The sequence below is a fragment of the Petaurus breviceps genome, unplaced genomic scaffold, assembly GCF_028583685.1.
Source record: "Petaurus breviceps papuanus isolate PSGF00001 unplaced genomic scaffold, PetGlider_PUasm1.0 174, whole genome shotgun sequence".
NCBI lineage: Eukaryota > Metazoa > Chordata > Mammalia > Diprotodontia > Petauridae > Petaurus > Petaurus breviceps.
In genome coordinates this window covers 75,747,651-75,762,655 of record NW_027185761.1, presented here as the reverse complement: position 1 = coordinate 75,762,655, position 15,005 = coordinate 75,747,651, and the positions used below count along the sequence as shown (strand labels likewise).

Here is a 15,005-nt window from a genome sequence, read left to right as displayed (position 1 = left end):
ACACACTGTCACACACTCACACACACTCACAAACACTTTCACATACACACATTCATACACACTGTCATACACACACACTCTCACTCACACACACTGTCACACACACTCATACACACACACACATTCACACACACTCTCACACACTCATACCCTGCCTTACACTGTTTTCCAAGGAGACGTCCCTTCAAAACAACCCTGTTGGGAGATGTGAAGAAAAGCCTCCCTGGAGGGTGGGTGATGAGGAAGCTGATTCTCAGAGAGGACCTGATCCCACCATGTCAGAAGAGGTGAAAGCCAGCCAGAGATGCCAGGGCCACAGAGAGAAGCTCAGGGGGGTCACAATGATTCATTTTAAAACAAATCTCGCCCAGATCAGGACAGATGGAAGGATCGCCCGCTTTAGAGGAGGAGGCACCCTAGAAGCCGGTTTGTCTGCCCTTGACCCCAACTGGAATTGGGTCCACAGAGCTGGAGTGGACCCCGCTAGTCGGCAGAGGCCGCAGTCCAGATGTGGGGCACATGGCCCCCGGCCACCACCCCTGCAGGGGCGTTGGCTCCTCTGTGACTCATTGGGGAGAAAGTCCCCCCACCTCCTGACTCACTCAAACCACTGCCTACGCTTCCTTCTGTCATTTTTCTGGAAATCGCCAGCCCAGTGCCTGAGGGGCAGAGGGGGCTCTGGTGGCAGGTCCGGGGGCTTCCTCCAACAACCAGAGATGCTTGTCAATGCTGAGCTGCCCCCATCTCCTCATCCTGCCACCTGCCCAGGTTCTGGGGTCTCGGGGGCTCCCTCTCCCTGAAGAGGGCTGGCCTAGCTGGGCAGAGTCTGCCCATGGGATGATTCTGCTCTGATCCAGGTCACAGGCCTCGATTCCAACTGCTTTTTTACGTATTTCTAAGAGCAGAAAATTCCACTCTCCATGGCCCAAAGAGCTTTACTTTGTGTGGAGTAAAAGCCCCTGGCGGGAAGATCCCAGGCTCCCAGAGACCCAGGGATGCTCTTTCCAAGGAAGTCTCAGGCTCCCTGAGCCCACCCCTCCCTGACCAGCTGCTCCCCAACACTTAAAAGCGATCTCAATCAGACCAGGACATATGGAAGCATCATGGGCCAAGAGCTCAGCTAGCCTCATTTTACAGATGGCAAAACTGAGGCCAGAGAGGAAAATGCCTTGGTCCAAGTCAGGCAGAGGCAGACAGCAGAGCCTAGAATCCAGCCCAGGTCTGCAGCAAACCTCTGTGTTTTTCCATTATTGGGCCCCGAGGCTCCCAAGATCAGGGAATGAATTTCTCAGATACCTTCCTCCAGTTGGGGAGGAAGGAGCCAAGGCAAGGCTGCAGGAGGGTTCTTCCAGGGAGAAAGGAAGCAGCCACTGGAGCTGGGTGGGGCAACCCAGCCCACACCACCTTGGGAGTGGCTCAGGCCTGCTGTGCCCCTGCTGACCCTCCCTACAGAGGGGGCTCAGGGCACGAGAAGGCCCCTAAGAGCCCAAGACCCCCAAGAACTCTCACCCAGGGAGAGTCAGGAGGGACCCAGGCCACCTAGCACACTCCTGCTGGCTCACACTGGAGGAGGCCAAGGCTGGGGGAGATCAGCAGACTTCCCAAGGCAGCCAGGGACTGTGTCAGAAGCAGAATATGACCTTAGGAAGGTCCTCTGACTCCCGAGACAGGGTCCTCTCCCCAGTGAGGACTGGGGGTGCCGCAGTGCATAGAGCACCAGGTTGGGAGTCAGAAAGCCCTGAGTTCAAACCCAGCCTCAGACCCTTCCTAGCTGTGTGACCCTGGACAAGTCACCGAGACACTGTCTGCCTCAGTTTCCTCACCTGTAAAATGGGAATAATAATAACCACACTGGCCTCCCAGGCTTGTTGTGAAGATCAAATGAGATCATATGTACAGCAATTTGAGCAGGGGCCCGGTGCAGGAAATGTCGGCTGTTGTCAGCAGCACAGCCTCAGACATGGCCTCAGGCTCCCTGGGCTCAGGACCCAGGCTCGCACTGCTGATCTGTGTCTGTGCCCCAGAGCCCAGTCTATCTAAGGCCCAGCTGCCCAAATGGTGACTGACTGATCAGAGTCAGAGCTGGCAGGACGTCCAGCAGTGAAGGGACCTCTCTGCAGGACTCTCCAGAGAGCTGTTTGGTGTGTCAGAGAACCAGCATTTAGGGAGTGACTTCTCCCTGCTAGGTTCCATTAAGTGAGCACTGACAGGACAGAGGAAGGCCAGAGCATTCCCCCGGCCCTCAGAGAGCTGCCAGTCCAACCTGCAACAGCCACGACAACTGAGCTGCCAACAGGCTCCCTGGGAGAGAACTGACTGAGGGAAGGGAAATCAGGAAGGCTTCCTGTAAGAAGTGGGGTCTTAGATAAAGCCGAGGAATACCTCCAGGAGCTGGAGATGGGGGGGGGCATTCCAGGCGGGGGGCACATGCACTTGAGAAATGGAGTCATTGCCTCCCACCTGCTACTGAGACCGAGAGCCATGGTCAGTGCCCCAGGAGCTTGTGGGGAGCTGGCCTTCCTCCCCTGCCAGACCTCCTCTCCCTCAGGGTCCACCAGGAAGGAGAAGAAGCCCAGGTATGTGGAAAGCTGGAGGGCTAGGGAGCTGAGCCAGCCCTGCCCTGGCCTCTGTCCCCAGTCTTCTCCATTCTTGGGGGGGGGCGGTCTCTGCTGCTACAAAGTCGAGTTTGCCTCTCTTTGTACCCTCTGGGCTAGGGGGCTTTGGGGAGGAGATGGACCGGGAGCTAAGCCTCGAAGAAGCCGAGGGATGGGACAGATGTCAGAGTGGGGAGGGTACTCCAGGCAAACTGGTGACTGTAGCAGAGGCAGGGAGGCCGGAGTGAAGTGGCAGTGTGCTGGCCCCAGCGATTGGCCAGGCAGCCAGTTGGGCAGCATTTACAGGCTGGGCAGGGTTCAGGGGAACTGCTCCCTCAGAAGGGCGGGGCATAGACGTCCTTAACACTCTCCAGCCAGCTCTTCCCCAGACAAGCTCAACTGCTCTCCCTCTCCCACTATGTTTGCTCCCTACTCCCTGGTCATTTGGTCCCAAGACTTTTCTTCCAGAATCTTCCTTAGCTCCTGGAAACCAGTCCAGACAGTCTCCTGCCCTGGCCCTGGTCCTGCTGAGCTGGTCTCACCTGCTGGACTTCCAAGTCCTCCAAGGGTCCAGGTAATCATTGACGGAGGACAACTAGAAAGCTCCTCCTCCCTGTCTCTGCTATTGATCTGCCCTGCCCTCCAAAGCACTCAGGCATCTAGGTTGGCTTCGGGAGAAGCTGGGAGAAACCTCAGGGCCCAGCAGAGCTTGCTTGGGTCTCCACAGAGATCTCAGGGAAATGAAGGGGAGGGGGGGCATCCAGGAGCCAGGAAAGGGTGGGGGATGCCTATGTGACCAGCAAGGGACCCATTTCCCTGAGGGCAGGCTGGCTCTTTCCCCTGGTGCCTTTACATTGAAGTATCATTGAAGGTGGCTGTCCCTTCCTGTCCCTTACCCTGGCACCAAGTCGGGGCTGAGGCCTTTAGAAGCCTCAGGGAGTGTTCTGCTTACCTCCTAGCCCAGCCTTGAGCAAGCAGAGAGATCATCCCTCTTTTTTAAGAAGGAAACTGAGGCAGCCCAGAAAAGGAAGAGAAGTTTGCCCAAAGTAGCACAACCCTGTGCTAGATAAAGTCTCTCCTCCTTTATCCCACCAGCCCCACCCCGCCCTACTCCACCCTCTTTCCTGGCCTCCAAGAGGAGTTTCATGCCCACTCCCCATGGTTTGGGGAAGAGAAATATCTTTTTGTGCCTACCCCTGACAGGCAGAGGCTGCTGTGGCAGAATCATGCCTGCTCTCTCTCCTGCCCCCTCCGAGCTCACCTCACTGGTCTCATGTACAGAGCTAAGAGATGGTCCATTGGCTTCATGTCCCTGCCCCCCTCTTCCCTCACTGCCAGCCACTGGTTCCCTGGATGATGAATGGAACTTCTCTCCCCTTCCTGGTTTCCCTGACTTGCCTAACTCTAATCCTCACTCATTCCAGTCTTCTGGGGAGTCGTCTGACTCCCCAGGGTGAGACCTGGGGCTTGAGAATCTGCTTTGAGACCTGGCCAATGCCTTCTCTCTGGACCTCAGTTTACTCATTTGTCAATCCAGGACCTTCTAGTGACAGAGGACCTGACTGGTCACATCTCTTGGTCCCTAACGACAGCCCTGTGATGGGGGGTGGGGGGGGGGCTGTGGAACAGGGCAGGGTCTGTTAGCCTCGAGGCTCAGAGAGATCAGCAGGGCAGGCTAGCCCTGTAACTTGCCCCCTGGTCATGACATGACCCAGGCTCTCCAGTGGCCTGCCTCTGGTCTGGAAGTGGACCCCCATGTTCCGGCTAAAGTCCAAACTCCAGCTAACGGGGGCCTTGGCTAGCTAATCTTCAAGCCCCGGCCAAAAGGAGGGCGTTTGCTTAATAACTGGGCTCAGCGAGGTGTTGGCCAAATGTCTGAAGTGCTAATCATTGCCGGCCTCCAGGGGCGTCTGCTGGGTTTGATTAACGAGCCTGCAGTCTGTCTTTGTTCCCCCACCGCTGGCCATAGGCCAGGGCTTCCTCAGAGGCTGACATTAGCAAGAGAGTTTACACACTCACTCACACGCACACACCTGTCTCAGTTCCAATCTGGAAACATTTTGTGGCACATTCTTCTCTCATCCCCAGCTCGTTAACTGAAGAATCTCTTTTGCCTCTCTCCCTGTCCCCCAACATCCTGGAAGCCCATGCTGGGGCCTCAGCTACTAGGCTTGGCCTCACTGGGTCCCCACTGACTAGCTTAATGACCAGCCTCCACCCCCCTGCCTGATCCCCAGGAAAGCCCTCGCTCTCCTTCTTCTCTGGGCTCTGGTCCTACCTAGGGCATCACAGTACAGTGGAAAGGGGACCTGAGGTCATGTCCTGGTTCATATGCCCACAGTCTGTGTGACCTTGGACAGGTCACTGCTTGTACGGGCCTCAGTTTCCTCATCTATAAAAGGTGGGGGGTTACTCCACTAGCTTCTGACGTCCTATCATCTTAGTTCCTGGACGGTACCTCCTGACTCTCTGTCTGCCCCCCAGAACACTTCTGACTCATCCCCCATGACCTGTGCCCCTGCCCCCCACCCCGGCCAGCCTCCTGGGATGTGGCTTGGTTATGGGGGTCGGGAAGGGGGATAGGCTTTTCAAGAGTCTGCCCCTGTCTGCCCTGATGTGGCTTGGCTTTGGGGTGTTCTCAGACACCCTCAAATAAAGGTCACTCCAGGCTGGTCCTTGGACAGAAAGTACCCCAAAGCATGCCAACAGCCTGTGGGGTCGCCCCTCCCACGCAGGAGGGCTCTAGACTTTGGGGAAGGGCCTCCGAGGGATGCCTGCGCCTTGGAAGGGGGGGAGTCATTCTCGGACCCGGGTGTCCCTTGGGAGAGAGCCAGGCCCTGTAATGGGATTTCAGTGACAGCTTGTTGGCTGCCATGCCTCGTGTGTGCCACACTCCACTGCCCTCGGGGGGCCCAGGGGCAGCCTGCAGCCAAGGAGAAATCGCCTCCTACAAACCGGCTGAAGGGACCCCGCCCACTGTCCTCTCGCCCCCCGCTGCCGCCTCCGCCAGGCAAGCGGTGGAGCGATTCAGCTCTCCAATCAGCCCTCCCGAGGCATTGCCCTCCACAGCTGCCACCCTGGCCCCCACATCTGGGGGGCGGTTCGGGAGCTGCCGGCGCGCTTGCCTGCCGCCTCCCTGGACCACCCCGCTCTTAGTCCGCGGCCCCAACTCACAGCAGGCGCGACTCCACCAGTCCGCCTTTCTAGCCCCTTCCCCATCAGAACATCCGACGACAAATCTGAACCCAGATCCTCTTCCAATTCAGAACCTAGTTCTCAGGAGTATGGAACTTCTTTGCACAGATGAAACGCAGGAGACAAGGCAGTGGGGGGAGGGGGAACGCCTGACAATTCCAAGGTCAGCATCCTTCTGGCCTCCCCACACCCTACCCCTCAAATACACAGAGGTTTGGAATAGGAGGGGGGAAAGGCTGAGTTCAGACAGGTTAATGGCTTTCAAAATACCCAGCTGTTTGACCGAATTTGGCCAGATGGTGTTTTCCTCCGGTCTCTATGTGTGTGGGTGGGTGTGCATTGTGGACATTTTATGGCCAGGGGCTCAGCAGCACCAGGGAAGTACATGCTGCCCCCCCCCCACCTTGGGCCAATTCTCCAGTGACCCACCTGTGGTAAAGGGAGCGTAGAGTCACTGGAGAGTGACAGGCAAGTGGAGGAACTAACAACCCAGCCCACTTCGCCGTCTAAGCACTACCAAGTCCTGAGAGAGGGGCGCCACTGGGCTGTGGACAGCACCTGGGGGCGAGGGGCTGCCTCCTGGCGGGACCACCGTGAGATCCCTCTGGACAAGACTCCCCGACGTGAGCCCCGCCCGACTCCACCGGCCCACGGAGCCCCCACTTACCCCATTGAGCCCCAGGGTGTTGCCAGGGAGGCTCGAGGTGATGCCTGAGAGGATGGCTGTGGCCACGATGGCCCCCACGGACTGGGCAATGATGTACATGAGGGCCCGGAAGATGCTGATCTGGCAGCTGAGCAAAAGCCCCAGGGTGACGGCCGGGTTGAGGTGGGCACCGCTGATGTGGCCCACGCTCTGGGCCAGTGTGGCGATGCTGAGGCCAAAGGCCAGCGACACCTTCACGTTGTCCTGGATGGCACCAGAGGTCTTGTTGCCCTCGACTGGGTAGTTGAAGCCCAGGGCTGAGCCAATGCTGATGAACACGAAGAGGATCATGGCCAGGAATTCGGCCACCACCGCCCTCCAAAAAATCTTCTTCTTGAACTCGCTGGCCATGATGCCCCTGACCTCCACCTGTCTTGCTCTGTCCTGCCCTGCCCTGCCTCAGTGGCCACAGCTGGCTGGCACACCCGTCCCTGCCCTCAGAGCCTGAGCAGTGCTCTGGAGAGCAGCCCGCCTTCTGGGGCTATTTATAGGGCCCTTGGGGGGGCGGGCAGGGGGAAAGGAGGAGGAGGAGGGAGAGGGTGTAACACAAAAGGAGGAAGGCTTGGCTTTCCTTGGGGGCCGGCCGGCTGGCCGGGGTGGGAGGAGGGAGGCAGGAGGAGAGATGGATGGAGAGTGAGCGCTGCCTGAGTGAATGCCAACTGTTGGTTTTTTCCCTTCCTTCTCCTTCTCCCCTCCCTCCCCAGCCAGACTGGGGAGGGCTCCCCAGCTGCTGCAGCCGGCCGGAGCCAGGTCGGGGCTGGGGCTAGGGCTGGCAGCTTTAATAAGCTTTCTGAAATTCTCCTAAACGGCCTCTTGGTGCAGGCTGAGGAATGCCAGCATGCCTCCCTCCCAGGGCTCCTTCCCTTCAAGCCTAGCTGCCCCCCTCTCCAAGATAGAGCCCTGGTGACAGGGCTGGGCAGGGCCTTGGCACCAGGATGCCCTCTGCCCTTGGGGGGGCAGGGTGAGCCCCACTCCCCACTGCCCCGTTACTTGGAGGGAGGCCCAGCAACAGGGCTTCTTGGACAGTCCAAGCTGCTGGGGGTGGAGGGGAGAAGGGGTAGGCCAGGCTGGGCTCAGTCCCCTGCCCAAGACAGGGGCCAGATCTCTCCCCAAGCCCCCTCCTCTCTCCCAGGCCAGAAACCAGGCCAGGGCCCCTCCCCTGCCCTGCCTCCCTTCCCCCCTACTTGAAACAGGGCTGGCCAAGCCTGGCTGAGGGCACAGAGGTCTGAGGGAGTCCCGCACCCCACCTGCCTGGGGGGGATGCTGTCCCACCACCCAAAGACTGCTGCTGCAGGCTCACCCTTTGGGTGCACCGGATGAAATGCACTTGTCCTGTTTCCTGACCAGAAAAAGGCAGCCCATTCTGCCATCTCCAGGGAGACTGGACAGAGGACTCTGGCTGGGGCTGGGGCTGGGACTGGGCGGAGAGAAGAGAAAGGGGAGGGAGGAAAGAGGGAGGGATAGGGGAAGACAAAAAGCGGGGGAAGGGAGAGGAAGATAAGAGAGGTGAGGAAGACAGGAGAGGTGAGGAAAGCAGAGAGGAAAGGGGAGGGGAGAAAAGGAGAGAAGAGGGGAAGACAAAGAAAGAGAGCAGCTGGGTAGTGCAGGGATAGAGTGCCAGAACTGGAGTCAGAAAGACCTGAGTTCAAATCCAGCCTCAGACGCTTACTAGCTGTGTGACCCTGGGCAAGTCACTTCACCCTGTTTGCCTCAGTTTCCTCATCTGTGAAACAAGCTGGAAAAGGAAATGGCAAACCACTCCAGTAGCTCTGCCAAGAAAACCCTAAATGGGGCCATGAAGAGTCAGCGATGTGACTGAACACAACTGACTTCCACCACTCAGGGTTGTGAGGATCAAATGAGATCCTATTTGGAAAATACTTAGCACAGTGTCTGGCACATGGTAGGTTCTGTTGTGTTTAAAGAAGGAAAGGAAAGAGATAGAGGAGAATGGGGGAAGGGGGGGAGAGGAGAGAGGGAAGGAGAAAAGGAAAGAGGAGGGGAGAGGGAGAGGGAAGGAGAAAGGGAGAGGGGAAGGAAGAGTGAGAAGGAGAAAGGGAAAGGGGAGGGAGAGGAAAGGGGGAAGGAGAAAGGGGAAGGGGAGGGAGAGGAGAGAGGGAAGGAGAAAGGAAGAGGGAGGAGGTGTTAGTGAGAGGAGAGAGGGAAGGAGAAAGGGGAGGGTAAGGGTGAGAAGGATAAAGGGGGAGGAAGAGGGAGAGGAGAGAGGCAAGGAGAAAGGAAGAGGGAGAAGGTGCAAGTGAGAGGAGAGGAAGAGCCCAGTGAGGGGGCATATAGTCATTACTGGGCATGGAATTGGGGTGGGGTACCAGTCTCCCAGGGAAAAAGGGGAAGCTTCTACTGGAAGTCTGCCATCTGGAGACTAAGCTCAGATGTTCCTACAAGAGGGTAAGTGTTGTCCATACCCTTGAAATGTGGGCAGTGCCCCAGGCACCCCAGCCTCACCCCAGAGGAAGAGTAAAAGAAGAGAGGAAAAATGGGAAGGAGGAGGAAGAAGAAGGCAAGAGAGAAACGGGAGCGTGAAAGAAAAGGAATTCAGGAAGAAGATAAAGGGGAAAGAAAGGAGACAAGAAAGAATGTATGGGGAAGATGAGGAAAGAGAGAGGGAAAGGAGAAGATGACTGCATAGCTGCAATCAGGGGGAGAGAGAGGGAGGGATAAAGAGAGGGAGAGGAGGGAAGAAGGAAAGAGGGAGAGGAGGGAAGAAGGAGAGAGAGACATGCAGGGGAGATAATGAGAGGGGGAGAGGAGAGAGACAGAGACAGGAAAGAGACAGACAGAGTGAGAAGTGAAGAGAGAGGCAGAGGCAGAGCAAGAAAATAGAGAGGGAGAGACAGAGACAGGAGAGACAGAGGGAGAGAGGGGGGGGGCGTGGAGAAAGAGAGAGAGAACAAGGCCTGGAAGTCTCAGGGATGGCACAGGGAAGGAGGTCAGAGAGAAAAGGATGAAAGTGGTTGGGTAGGAAATGAGTCTTTTGGCAGGGACCAAGGAAGGGGTTTTGGAACCCAGCCTGTGAGATCCGTCATTCTTCTGTTCTGCCCTCTCCTTACCCCTCCCTGAGGTATGTGCCCTTTCAAAGTCCCGGATTTCCTCTCCCTTTGCAGACACTCACTTCAAAGGTGGCAATGGGACAGGACCAGATTTAAGGGACAGAACAAAAAATCCAGTATCGAGATCAGAAGGTCGATTAAGAATCAGCTCAAATTGCTTTGGTCCTTCCTCCCCCAGCCCCAAGGATCTATCCTGAGTGCTTCCTCCCACTTACATAACTGTCCTGCTTTATCCACCCTGTCTGGAGAGAGTTGAGGATAGAAATACAGGGCTTACTGGTCCTGGGGGCTCTGAGCTAAGAAGTTGTCCTGACCCCAGACCTCAGAGAATGAAGGAAGTCCCCTGCTCTGTCTCTCAGGCTCAAGGGAAGGGGAGGGACACAATCTCATCTTCCAGGCCAGAGCATTAGAGCCAAATGTCTGTTTCTTCGGGTCCAGGATCTGGAGAGGGGGATGGGAGTGAGATTGGCTGGGCCCATGCACAGGTCAGAGTGGACCAACCACCCCTAAGGATGACTGTACTTATGGTCCCCTTTGGTCCTTTGAGTCCCATCAAGACACTGATCCTTCCTAATTACCCACGGCCAGTCCCTCAAAGTCCTCAGTCAGCCAGTCAGTAAACATTTATGTACTGAGTGCTTACTAGGTGTTGGGAACACAAAAGCAGGCAAGTCCTTGCTCTCACGGGGCTTACATTTTAATTGGGGAGAAAGTTTATAAAGGGAATTGAAAAGGTGGGGATGGGATGGGGAGATGAAGTTACTCAGTGAAAGGACATGGGAGAGAAAGTCTGAGAGGAAAGAGCTGTGGCTGTCGTGGGCACCTTCAGTAAATGGGTGTCCTGGAAAGAGACCTCCAGTAAGAGGAAGAGGATGAAGGAGCCTGGTAGGGCACTTCCAGGATGTGAATGCCAACCAGCAAGTGAATGGAATGAGCTTCCAGGATGTAGGAGTTTCTGGGTCCTGATGGAGAAAGCCTGGAGGGCAACCTGGAGAGATGGCCCTGCCCTCAGGGTTCTTAACTTTCTTGTCTATATTTTGTGTTTCCTGGTTTGTCCTCCATGACAAGGTGAGTCCCTTGAAAGCAGAATTTATTTTCCTTTTGGGGGGGAGGTGGAATTGGTTTTACTTTGTATCCCTAGCATCAAGGACAGTGCCAGCCATGTGGATTGATTGATTGATTGAAGTGGGCAGAGGCTGGTGGGGAAGGGGAAGCCAGGAACAATTCCCTTCTGAGCAGTGTCTGGAAGAAACCAGAACAGAGCTCAACCTTTACAAGTGGGCAGGGTGGTAGCCATAGTAGGTGGAGGGTGGGAAGGAATTGGCTCTGGCCCATTGGGAGAATGAAGCCCAGAGGAGGTCAGAGTGCTTGGAGGAGTCGGTGGTCAGGCAGTGGGGAGTGGGCAAAGGCTGATACAATCAATGGAAGCCAGAAAATGGGGGTGGGGAGGAATATGGAATCTGAGCAGGTGGATTCCAATGACAGCTTTTCTACTTACTGTTCAGATGACCTCGGACAAATTCCCTGGCCTCAGGTGCCTCATCTCTAAAATGGGGGCTTTGGACTACATGTAGACCCTGAGATCCCTGTGACCCTGAGGCCTGGGCTCTCTCGTGGTCTCTGCTGATAACAGCTACTCACAGAGCTGCCACATGCAGGCCCTTGGGGAGCCTCTGCCATTGGTCTCAGAACAGAGCAGTGAGACTCTGAGGTGGGGACAGATAGGGTTAGGGTGGTCACATGAGGCCAAAGCAGATAGCAATGGGGTGGGAAGACCAGCCCTATGAGATGCTGGGTTGCTACTGCCTTTGTCCCTCCTGCAGGCCCTGGCTCACCAACTCCAGGAAGCCCTCTCCAACAGAGGATTTGGAATAGCCACTTGGTTGGTTGGGCTCCTGTCTCTTTCCCTCACACTTTGGGGTGTCTGTGTCCCTGCTGGGCTGATTGATATCCCAGTGCACAGAGCTCCCTGTGGGCTAGGACAAAACCTTCCCCAAAGCCATGCACATCTCCCTTCCAGCATCCAGCTGGGCCCAGAATTCTGGCTTCCTCAGGGTTTGTGGACTTGAAGAGACAGGGAAGGAAAGAGAGAATGGGACAAGCACCTGGATGGAGCTTAGGGCCCACTTCTGCAGTGGGAGGAAGCTGTGAAACACGGAGCCCCTTCCCCAGACCCTTTACAGGACAATTTCTTTCTTTTTTTTTTTTTAAGCAATCGGAGTTAAGTAACTTGCTCAAGGTCACACGGCCAGGTGTTTCTGGGTGTGGTGCTGAGTATCTGAGCCCGGGATTCAATCTCCAGGTCATCCCAACACTGGAGCCAGTGCTCTTACTCACTGAGCTACCTGGCTGCCCCAAGGACAAATTCAATATCCGTAATAGGCCAAGGAAAAGAAGGACCCAGCAGGTCCACATACCGTTGGGGCCTCCATCCCTTTCCTTCCTCTCTTCACTGAGGCTCTAATGACTTCTCAGGACCAAACATTGTAGGGCTTTTGCATCTCACCCTGTACTCATATCCTGCCTTCTTCATGCCACGTCCCATTGCCCCTGCCCCCAGCACTATCTCCCCAAGCCTGTCACCCTCTCAGGATGCCCACAGGCCTGAGCACTGCTGCACCAAACTTCTGTTCAGAACTTCAGTGTCATTCAAGGACTCATCTGTGGTCAGGGTCTTATAAATGATTCCTAGGTGTGGCCTCTCCTCGTTCCCCAGACTAGTCTTGAGGACCAAGGCTGTGTTTCCCGGTCAGACTGGAGGCTTTCTGAAGATGGGAACTGGGTCTGCTTCCTCCCACCAGACACTCTCTAAGAGGGAGCCATTGCCTCCCCTATTACCAGGCAGGGGCTCCTTGAGTGCAGGGAGGGTGTCTTCCATAAGTTGGGTATCTAGGAAAGGACACCACAGGACATTGGGAGAAAACCCAGAGGATGCGATTACAGACCCACGGGGGGGGGGGGGGGCTTTGAAAAGTTAAGAGCAGAACAGGTGCCCTAGGCCTGGAGAAGGGTAGCCATAGGGAAGGAGGGCAGCTCTTTAGGATACAGGCTGGTGATCTGGACTTTGGGTCTTGGTGCTATTTTAGAAGGCTTTGTTAAAGAAGTGACCTATGAGGACTTGGTAAGGGAATTGGTGACTCCTGTTCTCTATTGAGGACTTGTTAAGAACATGTCCACTGCCTTCCTTTTTGTCATTGCTGGGGAGGCTAGACAGTCTCATCAGGAAACATCCATTGAGGCATTTGATGGCCTTTCAGGGAAACTGTGGACAAGAGGGAGAGAGACATCTGTCTTGAGGAAGGCGTCTAGTGCAGTGCTCAGACCTGCTTCCTGCAGAAAGGCCGGCTAGCCCAGCAGCAGGGGAGGCTGAGCTCGGTCCAGGCAGGAGGAGAGCGTGAAATCCCCTGACTAGGGTTCTGTTGGAGGGTGGAGGGCGCTGCTGTGTTCCCACCAGACTCATGGCCATCCTCACTCTCACAGACCGGTGTCCAAGACGGCTGGAGGGCCCCTGCCTCTTGCAACCAGAACACAGGAGGGCTGCAAAGCTGGTTTTGTGAATGGCCCCAGTCGTGGAGATATTGGCCTGGAGTCCCCTGAGCTCTCTGCAGGCAGAGGCCGTTCTCAGGACCTATGGATGCTGGTACTGAGGACCCTGCTCACCCTCTGTCCTGTGGCCAGAGGCAGAGAAAGGTCCTCGGGCATTGCCCAGCCCAACTTGGAAGTCAAGATCCAGCCAGAGTTTACCTGTGAGTCGGCCCATGATGTGAAGCAGGCAGAAGGGTTTGAGAACCCCGGGATCTCAAGGACCTAGCCTAATCTGAGGCTTTCAGGCAAGTCCTGATGTCTTCATTAAATCAGGCCAGGCCGGACCTTAGCTGGGCAGCACGTAGCCAGCGCTTAGCGGAATGTGGAGGAGAGGCGGCCGGAACCCTCGGTGGAGGACACGAGAGGTATTTCGGCAGCTCTGCTCCCCGGCCCGCTAGGGCTGCCTCCCCACGGCTACCACGAGGCCACCCTGTGCCCCCGCTTCCCAGGGCACCCCCTGCCCCCACAGCCCCCTCCTGGCTTCGCTACTCCCTTGCCTTCCCCGTCTGGGATCCCTGCTCTCCAGGCGACGGGCAGCTAAGCCAAAGCTTCCCAGAACACGTGTTGCTTCTCTGAGGCACGGTTTCATTTCAGCAGAGCCTTCTGGAGACACCTTAGCCCTGAGGCAGCACAGGATGCCCGAGGGAGAAAGCCTCGGGCAGGGGCCCGGCGCGTTCCCGCGGACTTTCCCGTGGCTGCTCACAAGGCAGAGCCCTCTTGGGGGAAGGGGCTGCCCCTCCCATTCATTCGTCCATTTGTTCGCTTACTCACTCATCAAACATTCATGAAGACCCCAGTTGTGAACGTCAGCTTGGCTGCCAGAAAACTGCATTTCTCTAAAACTGTTTTGTAACAAGGCTTCTTCCCGCTCTCAGCCCAACCTCTGCCCACACTGCCCCGGCAGCGGTCCACAGGGGTGGGGTGGGGTGGGGGAGCGGGCTGGCGCCTGAAGCCAGCCCCACGGGGGGGAGGGGGGCCCGCGGACGGGGCTGAAGTGACAGGTCCTCTGCCTGCGAAGCTCTGGCCCAAGGGACAACCCTGGCGAATCTCGGGAGAAGGGGTGGGCCCTCCTCCTGCCACTTTGACGGTGAATGAGCGACGAGATGGACTAACAAGCTGGGGAGGTCATCACCGTCCGCAGGGTGGGCAGAGCTTCTTACAATTCCCAAAACACTCCTAGACATTCCAAGCAGGTCTGTGGCAGAGGCAGGACCGGGAAACTGAGGCACAAAGCAGTCATGCGGTTTGCCTAGGGTTACATGGCTAACAAGACTCTGTGACAGGATCTGAACCCAGATCTTCCTGCCTCCGGGGAGGCTCACGAAGTGTTGTTGGGTCATTGGCCAAGCCTGACTTTAACCCTGTGAGGGACTGCTGGTGGTACAGCCCCCCACTGCAGATAAGCATCCTGGCCACCGGCAGGCTGGGTCTTCTGCACCCAACCTCAGCTGCCACCAGGACACCCTGGGATCTCTGTGTGCTTCGAGGACCACCCCCCCTCCCCATTATGGAGGGAGAGAGGAGGCCCTTCTCTCCTCACTTCTGGGCTCCACCTCCTGCTAGGTCCTGTACCTTCCCACTTCACAAGGAGGCAGAGATTTCCCAGGACCTCCCTGAGCTCAGGAAAGCAGCTAAGTTGAGGTAAAGAAATACTTGACCCTCAAGTGCAAGCATACACACACGCAGACACAAACACACATGCGTACACACACACACACATGCACACGCATACACACACACGCGTACACACACTGCATGACCTGTGCCTAGGTGAAAGATACACCAGGCAAAGCCCCTTTAGAAATCCTCCCCTCGGTCACATCCCGCTTTGTCCTTTGCCTTGAAGGGCCTCCTCTT

General features: G+C 56.5%; 1 protein-coding gene across 1 annotated transcript in view; it reads right to left on the bottom strand.

Annotated features, from left to right (window-relative positions):
* Window positions 1-6,990, bottom strand: part of AQP1 (aquaporin 1 (Colton blood group)) — a 14,279-nt gene extending 7,289 nt beyond the window's left edge. The window contains exons 1-2 of the mRNA XM_069084590.1: window positions 6,276-6,990; window positions 5,550-5,804 (exon numbers count right to left, since the gene is read on the bottom strand). Coding sequence (XP_068940691.1) covers window positions 5,550-5,804; window positions 6,276-6,846 — 826 coding nt within the window. The 5' untranslated portion in view covers window positions 6,847-6,990. The remainder of the gene's footprint in view (window positions 1-5,549; window positions 5,805-6,275) is intronic.
* Window positions 6,991-15,005: the final 8,015 nt, after the last annotated feature.